Source organism: Entamoeba invadens (assembly GCF_000330505.1).
Source record: "Entamoeba invadens IP1 unplaced genomic scaffold scaff_1105074725243, whole genome shotgun sequence".
Lineage (NCBI taxonomy): Eukaryota > Evosea > Mastigamoebida > Endamoebidae > Entamoeba > Entamoeba invadens.
In genome coordinates, this window is record NW_004443511.1 from 54690 (window position 1) to 62632 (window position 7943).

General features: G+C 35.5%; 7 protein-coding genes across 7 annotated transcripts; 3 read left to right on the forward strand and 4 right to left on the reverse strand.

Moving 5' to 3' along the window:
* Window positions 1-536: 536 nt before the first annotated feature.
* On the reverse strand, window positions 537-983 carry EIN_206060 (ribose-5-phosphate isomerase B, putative; the record flags this gene model as incomplete). The annotated part of the gene is made up of 1 exon (XM_004258352.1): window positions 537-983. The coding sequence occupies one exon, from the start codon at window positions 981-983 to the stop codon at window positions 537-539; it is 447 nt and encodes a 148-aa protein (XP_004258400.1).
* Window positions 984-1107: 124 nt separating this feature from the next.
* EIN_206070 (hypothetical protein) lies at window positions 1108-1521 on the reverse strand (the record flags this gene model as incomplete). Its single annotated transcript, XM_004258353.1, has 1 exon — window positions 1108-1521. The coding sequence occupies one exon, from the start codon at window positions 1519-1521 to the stop codon at window positions 1108-1110; it is 414 nt and encodes a 137-aa protein (XP_004258401.1).
* A 295-nt stretch (window positions 1522-1816) lies between these two features.
* On the reverse strand, window positions 1817-2368 carry EIN_206080 (zinc finger protein cchc domain containing protein, putative; the record flags this gene model as incomplete). Its single annotated transcript, XM_004258354.1, has 1 exon — window positions 1817-2368. One exon carries the CDS (start codon window positions 2366-2368, stop codon window positions 1817-1819), a length of 552 nt encoding a protein of 183 aa, XP_004258402.1.
* A 55-nt stretch (window positions 2369-2423) lies between these two features.
* On the forward strand, window positions 2424-3728 carry EIN_206090 (caldesmon, putative; the record flags this gene model as incomplete). The annotated part of the gene is made up of 1 exon (XM_004258355.1): window positions 2424-3728. One exon carries the CDS (start codon window positions 2424-2426, stop codon window positions 3726-3728), a length of 1305 nt encoding a protein of 434 aa, XP_004258403.1.
* Window positions 3729-3911: 183 nt separating this feature from the next.
* On the forward strand, window positions 3912-4655 carry EIN_206100 (ankyrin repeat-containing protein, putative; the record flags this gene model as incomplete). The annotated part of the gene is made up of 1 exon (XM_004258356.1): window positions 3912-4655. One exon carries the CDS (start codon window positions 3912-3914, stop codon window positions 4653-4655), a length of 744 nt encoding a protein of 247 aa, XP_004258404.1.
* A 769-nt stretch (window positions 4656-5424) lies between these two features.
* Window positions 5425-5943, forward strand: EIN_206110 (hypothetical protein; the record flags this gene model as incomplete). Its single annotated transcript, XM_004258357.1, has 1 exon — window positions 5425-5943. One exon carries the CDS (start codon window positions 5425-5427, stop codon window positions 5941-5943), a length of 519 nt encoding a protein of 172 aa, XP_004258405.1.
* Window positions 5944-5978: 35 nt separating this feature from the next.
* Window positions 5979-7716, reverse strand: EIN_206120 (SPRY domain containing protein; the record flags this gene model as incomplete). The annotated part of the gene is made up of 3 exons (XM_004258358.1): window positions 5979-6317; window positions 6369-6640; window positions 6723-7716. Coding segments are annotated over 3 exons (1605 nt in total), but the record flags the coding sequence as incomplete, so codon positions are not given.
* Window positions 7717-7943: the final 227 nt, after the last annotated feature.

The window sequence follows — 7943 nt, forward strand, 5'->3', positions numbered from 1 at the left end:
AGTATGTAAGATTTTATTTTTACATACTTCAAAGAATTTTTTTTCATTATAATAACAAATTTGACAATAATTAATTAAATCAATTTTTACTAATAAATTTTGGTTTATTACTAGTATTGATTATAATATTTATAAATTTAATTATATATTTCATACGTAATAAACCAAAATCGAGATTTTGCTATTGTTTTTAATATATCAAGTTATCCACGTTGATCAATCGTATTTATCTCGAATTTGATTTCGAAGATCTTTTTCGTGTTTCAATGTAATTCAACTTTTGTCTTCCCAAAATTTGTTTTTAAATTTTGGGTTAATAGTAAATCCTAGTATAATTAATTATTGTGATAATAGTATGAGTTTAAGTATATTTATTAATTTCAGAAATTAAATTAAATTACAAAAAAACAAACTCACAAAAAAATTAAAATAAACTATATTCCAAAAATTAGTACAATCTAGTATACTATCTATTACTTATTAACTTTCAGTCATTAAAGAGAACTAAAAAATAAAAAAGAATGACGTAAGAATAATCAGTTCTTAGTTTCGAGTAAATGAATCTTTTCGACTCTTGGGACGTGGTGTTCACCATCGAAATTTGTAGCTAAGAAAGTATCGACCATATCAAGAGCGACATCGACGCCGATAACTCTTGCGCCAAAAGCGATGATATTGGCGTCGTTATGTCTTCTACACATTGTAGCGGTATAGTGGTCGTGGCAAAGAGCACATCGAACTCCATCGATTTTGTTAGCCGCTATAGAAATGCCAATACCACTTCCACACACTAATATACCTTTCTTCCCAGTAGCTACAACAGCACGACCAACTTTCTCAGCATAGTCCGGATAATCACAACGGTCTGCTGTGTATGTTCCTTTGTCGTCGACTTTGTACCCCTTCTTCTCTAAGTATTTGCGGACTTCCTCTTTGAGTGGAAAACCGGCGTGGTCACTTCCTATTATTACTTCAAGAGCCATTAAACTTTGATTTTCAAAGTTCTTTTTCTATTTATTTGAAAAGAAAAGATGTTCCACACACTTCTGTAATACAAAACAAGTGACGAGTTCAAGAAAGCAAAGTACTAGTCAATTCATAAATCAATCACTTATGCTTGTGCGGCTTCATAGGAAGACCTGTCTTCCTCGAAATTTCGGTCTGAATCTCAAGTCTGCTTGAAGAATTCGTCACCTTCGGGCAGTCACGGGCAAGGTGTTCGGTACTCCCACAAATGAAACACTTTTTGACTTCATCATTGTCGCTTTTTAAAACACTATTCTTCACTCTGTTGATCTCTTCCTCGTCTTTGATCCCGAGCGCAGCAAATTCCTCCATCGTGAGCTGCGGGCGGATGTACCCTCGGGGCCCCTTTTTGTGTTTTTTCGTTTGTGTTTTGTTTGGCTTTTCTTCCGAACTCTCTTCGCTCGACACACCCTCTTCTACGCTCGCTTCTGTGTTCTCATCAGAATTGTCCTCTTGCAATTCTGAACTCGTTGACTTCTCCTCCTCACTGCTCATTCTGTTTTTCGTGTGCCACAAACCCTAATGCAACCCTTGTTTATTAATTTTCTGGTGTTGTCACTGTTGTATTTGTTGTTGTTGTGATTACTGCAGTAAGGTGTAATCACACACTTGTCAGTAGTCTTGGCCAGACTTACTTTTTGACTTAAAAACCGCGCTTAAGTGTCCATTCGTTCCACCCATTTAATCTTAAGTTTTTATTTTTCGTACTGTCGGAATGAAATTGCGTTTAAGCGAAAAAAATTGGGTAATAATAGTGTTAAAGACTTAAAAAATAGCATTCATTTATTCATTAATCGGATGGGTTGGGACGTCTTGGAGCGCGTGGGCCACGTGCAAGGGACCTTTCTTTGTCTTTCATTTCGTATTTGCTTCTCATTTCCTTCTTCTTGGGGCAATCTCTTTCCAAATGGTGGATGGACCCACACACTCGACAACACCCGCCCTTCGAGTAGATTCCCTTTGGGTTTTCGGGACACATGTTCGAGAGGTGTCCTGTCTTTCCACACAAGAAGCATGAAGTAAACTCAAGCCGTCTTTTACGAGGTACAGGACACTTTGCTAAGATGTGTCCCGGCATCCCACAATTGAAACAAACTTGCTCTGCGTCTTTACCCTTATTCAAAGGGCAGTTTTTAAGACTATGCCCGAGCTTACCACATCGATAGCACTGCGTCCGCTCCTTTGGCTTACTCGAGTCTCGCTTTTTCTTCTCGGGTTTCTTCTCTGTCTCATTCTCTTTGTTGTCGTCTTTTTGTGTTTCGCCCTCGCAGGCTTGTGGCTCTTGTTCTTTTATGGGCTCCTCCTTAGGCTCCGATTCGACATCGTTGTCCCAATCATCCATTTTCTGATTTTATTTTTTTTAGGTTTGAAAAAGGGTTTGGTCCAACTCGTTCCACATGAGTTCATCAAGCAGCGATGAAAGTCATAATGCTGATACTGATTTTTCGAACAGCCAGAACGAGGGGTCTGACAAAGAAAGCATTGACGATGACGTTGAAAATATGAGCGAAGAGAGCAAAGATGACGAAAATAGTGAAGGAGAATCTGAAATGTCCGATGCGGATTCGGAAAATCAAGATCAAAACGACGGAACGAGTGGGTCTGAAATGGACGAAAAAGAAGGTTCCGATGATTCTATATCTCAAGGTGACGGAACGACGGAAGAGAAGAGCGAAGAAGTTGAGAGTCAAAAACCGAAGAAAAAGAAAAATACAAAAAAGGCGGAGCCCAAACCAGAAGATGTAACAACTTTGACAGTCGAAAATCTACCTCAAGCCATGAGTGACAGTCGATTCAATTTCACGTTTTCACATTTCAAGCCGATCAGCTCTGTTTTGGCAAAATCAGACAAAGGTGGGAGGTGTATTGGTATTGGGTACTTGGTCTTCCCGTGCAAAGAAGCAGCGCAAGCCTGCGAAGAGATGATGGATGGGACTGAGATTGAAGGGAAAAAGATAATGATATACACCGAAGAGGAAGAGGCCATTATGGCACACGAAGCGAAGATGATGGGCAAAAAGAAGTACGTTGAACAAAACCAAGAGGCGCTCGAGAGGTACAAACAATTGAAGAACAGACTCCAAAAGCGCAGAAGAGCTGTGAATGAAGAATTACAGAAACTTGACAAGATGTGTGAAACTATGACAGACGACGAGAGGAATAAGTTCTTGCTTGAACAGCTTGAGCAACGGAGAATACAAAAAGAGAATTCATCGGTTGGGATGTATAAGAAAAAGGCGATGGACATATTGAGAAAACGTCAAAAAAAGCGTGAGAAAAAAGAGATGCAAAAGAAAGAACTTGAACGGGAGGAGATCGAGAAACAAAAGAAAGCCAAACTCAACGAGGTCAAACAAAAGAGAGAGGAGAAAGCGGAAATCAACGAGAAAGAAGCGCAAGTATTACAAACAGGTGGGAGTAAAAAGGTAAAAAAGTGCTTTGTGTGTGGGAAAGAAGGCCACTATGCTTCAAGATGCCCACTTAATACGAAAGAAAAAGTGAACAAAGCAAAGATTAGAAGAAAAGAAGAGCAAGAAGAGAAACGTAAGCTTCAAGAGAAAGAACAACAACGGAAGGAGAAACGCAAGCAATATTTGAAAGGTGTTGTCGAGAAATACAAAGCTCAACGGCAGGAAAGAAAAGAGCGAAGAGAGAAGAAACACGAGAAGTATGGGCGGACAAAAAGAAATTCTTTAGATTGAGTGGTTAACTGTTCTATATTATATTTACTGATATGATAAAAGTTTTATCAAATACGTATAGTTTTTAGTTTTGACTTTTAACAATCGACTTAAATTCAAAGAAGTAAAAGACCCAAATTTACTGGATGAAACAAGTGTGGTGTTAAAGTCAAAAGAAAAAGGAAAAGAATCCCAGAAAGGCAAATGGACCACGACAAACAAGAGGACGTGTTATCATTTATCATCGAGAAGTACTTACAGAACGAAGTCACGAACACCCACGCACTTCTGTTGTTGAAAGCACTCCATGACTTTCCTATAGAAGTCTCCCCACACTTCCAACGGCTTGTCCACGAATCGTGTAGAAGAGGGAACATGGAAACGACGAAGTATTTGCTTGAGACGTATCCACAGTCGTTGGAGTTACAAACCCCCAAAGGCGAGACACCGCTTTTTACTGCAATGCAAAACTCGAAATATGATATAGTCGAGACTTTGTTGGACGCAAAGGCCGATTTAAAACATAAATTGCCGAATGGAGACACCATCCTTCACGTGTTGTCTCTGAACTCAAGATCACAGAAGAAAGTCGACATGCTCGAGAGGATCAACACATTAGAGCCATTGATGATTAAAGAAAAGAATATTATAGGCGAAACTATTTTGCACTTGGGTGCAAGTGTCGGGGACTTCGATTATGTCAAAAAGGTTATTGAGCTCAATGGGGACGTGTTGGACGAAACATATTATGGGAGGGATGTCCTGCAATTTGCAATTGGAAGCGGCAATATTCAACTTGAAAATTACATCAAAGGAGTCATTCGAAATATCCCAGAATACGCCAAATTCCACGTAGTCAGTCGGAAGAAGTTTGTGGTTGTGTGCGTCTGCGTTTTTGTGTTCTGGATTATCTATTACAAGTTCATTAAAGGGATCATCGAGGTGTGAGGATTTAATTTGTTGTTTATAACATTCGAACTTGGAAGTCCAAATTATTAATTAAATTAAACCCCATAATTTCTTATTTATATCAAATTTGAAAAAAATAAAACATTGATAAAAAACACTTCGAAATGATGAGTGAAATATAATTTCCAATTCACGGTTTCATGCTGAATTTGATGATAAATTGGACTCTGATCTTTTTATTCTATTATATTATCAATTATAGGCTTAATAGCATAATCTTTTGTATAATTAATAATTAATAATAATTAATAATAATTAATACTTTATTATTAATTGTATAATTTCGAATTAAAATATTAGTAATAATTACTAATTTAGATTTATTATTATTTAGTAAATCATTTAACTATATTTATCATAATTTTTAAATAATTTAAATAATTATTGCAATAATAATCAAATACTTGATTTATTTGGTTCTAAATTAATTATATTATATGGTTTTTGTTTTAAATATAATTTACTTTGGTTAAAACCAAAACCTCAAAAAAATACTCCTTTTTTTGGTCAAAAATAAAAAATATGTATATATTAACGATCATTTTATTATTTATTAATTGTTATTTAACGAGTAAATTATTTATACTATTACAAAATCTAATTAACATAATTAACAAATTTAAAAGAAAAATCAATTCGTTAATTTTTTAAATTATAAATAAAAACAACTCGTTAATACCAACAGCCTTCAAATATATTTTTAATTTAATTTCAGTGACTTCTTGATCTTCAAAAATTCAATTACTGGATGGACCATCTTTTCCGTCGCTCATGTCGTCAATTTGAACCGACTGCCATAGAACAGGACAAAATAAAAGCCATAGTCAAAGCTGGCCAATTTGCCCCAACAGGCCGTAACAACCAAGAAATAACTTTTCATGTTATTACCGATCAAGCCCTTCTTCAAAAAACAGTTTCTGCAACACAAGACGCAATGAGTAAAATACCCGAACACGCCGCTATGGCTTCCAATGCAATTACTTACAAAGCACCCCTTGTCATTACTATGACTTCCAAAAAGGAGTTCTCAAAATGGTCACAATATGACTGCGGATTTGCTGCACAAAATATGATCATTGCCGCAGACCTCCTTGGCTTGGGGGCACTCCCAATTGGTATCATGAAAAGAGCGCCACAGCCCTGGGAACATCTGGTCGGTCTTAAAGAAGACGAGGATCTCCTTCTCTCTGTTGCGTTTGGATATCCCGTCGACAAACTGAATTATGGAAACAAAGAAATACGAAGTCAAGTAATTTATTATAAGTGAGATCATTCAGTGCGTACATTTCTATGGTTTTTTTATTATGGTGTAAAGAACGCGTCGAGCTTCCCAGACCACCTCGAGTAGATGTCAAACTTGAATTCAGTCTCGCCATAATTGATGTGAAATGTGGTGAAGACAGACATCGAAATACCACTGCTAACACTGGGAATATCAAATACTTGGTGATACACAAGTTTACCATTATATGTGAAAAACACGACTTTGGTTGTGGGATAATAACCACAACCAATAACTTCATTTTGATCATCTTGTTGAGCATAGGGAATAACTTGTGTTACTGGAGTATATAACCCATTGTGTATACATCCACTCGAAGAGTGATAACCTATACTATTGTCTATGAATCCAATATGTTCCTTTGTGTAATTCATATGCTTATTGTGTTGTTGAGTAAAGAAAGAACAAACATTACTTGTTGAAATTAATTCATTTGAATCGAAAATTCCGATTGACATCTCAGATTTGTGTTTTATAATCACTTCGTAATAATATATATTACACGTGATGATATTCACCTTTCCTTTCTTTGTATAAACAAAGTGAATATTATTTGGTTTATTACAAAAATTGGTTGATGTGATGTAAGAAATACGGTCAAAAAAGTTAAATGGTCGGACACTTTTAACAATTCCATTCATTACCTTTACTTGCTTTGTTTCACTGTACATTTTATTAATCCCTTAATGTGAGTATTAACAACTACATTTTTTAATAAATAATTTAAATATTATAATTGTGTTACACATATTGTATGTACAAACAGTTGTATTTCTCTGGATTGTTTATTGCGATCATTTGATTAAACGAATTGGATGGGTACTCCATTACAAGGTTAGTTAAAAGGTGAAATTTGTCAACTGAAACACCACAAAATTCAAAAGGTGAAATATCAGTTGTGTCATCTTCTAAAACTCGATTAAAATGAAGTAATGAACAATTTTCAATCCTTGTGAAAGTGTTTACAAAAGATGTAGATTTAAACGTACATTTTTTGGAAGACAGGATTGTCACTGTTTGAATGTTATCAATATGAGCATTGATTAAGATATTACACGAGTTTTTAATATCAATGCACTGCACTTGTGCATTTGTAGCAATAATTTTCATATTACAACATTTATCAAAATTGCAACTGTTGAGCACTTTGGTGTTTGTCATAGTGATTGTTATGCTGTTACAATGTAAAAATGAAGTCTTAGTAAGACAATTAAAATTATCAGACGTGTTGATCATTGAAGAAAACAAGATCCTCAAAGTTTTCACCATTCCATATCTGAACGGGAACTCTATCTGTTTATTGTTACTCATATTCATCGTTTTTAAAGTCACTTTTTCCACAAAATGAGGCACTTCACAAATAGTGTAATTCTCTTCTTTTAACACGTCCGCAGTCTCTTTATTTTGTGAAGACAATTCAATAGCTGGGGCGTATGTCTTTTCTATTAACGACTCAAACCTTTTACAGTCAAAGCAGTCAACAACTTTAACTTTAAAATTGACCATAACAATGTTTTCCGTGTTATTGTCGCATTGAGTGCCATTGAGTGTGTTATAGTAATAATCGACACCTTTAAAATCATCCAACTCCTCTCTTGTTTTTGGCAACATATTTCCTTTCACTATGATTTTGATATCACCAGTTGATGGTAAGTACTTCTTTAATAATTTAATAGCTGTGCGTTGTCTTAAGAACGTGTCATCATATTGTGCAATTAACTCTATTCTCGAGGGGAAATGCTTATTACATTCTTTTCCATCTGATGTGTATTCTTTAAAAAAGTCAATGACACCAGCATAGTGCCCTTTCACTCTGTGAAGGGAAGTTAGCAACTTCGAATGTTGAATGAAAAAAATGCAAGTTGGAGATTTGCATTCAAAGTTTGAATTTAAATCAATTGAGTACACTTGAGGAAGGATGTGAAGGAGTTCTTTTTCATGTTTTTCACTATAAGAATCAAAATTTGGTGAACGTATATTTGAAC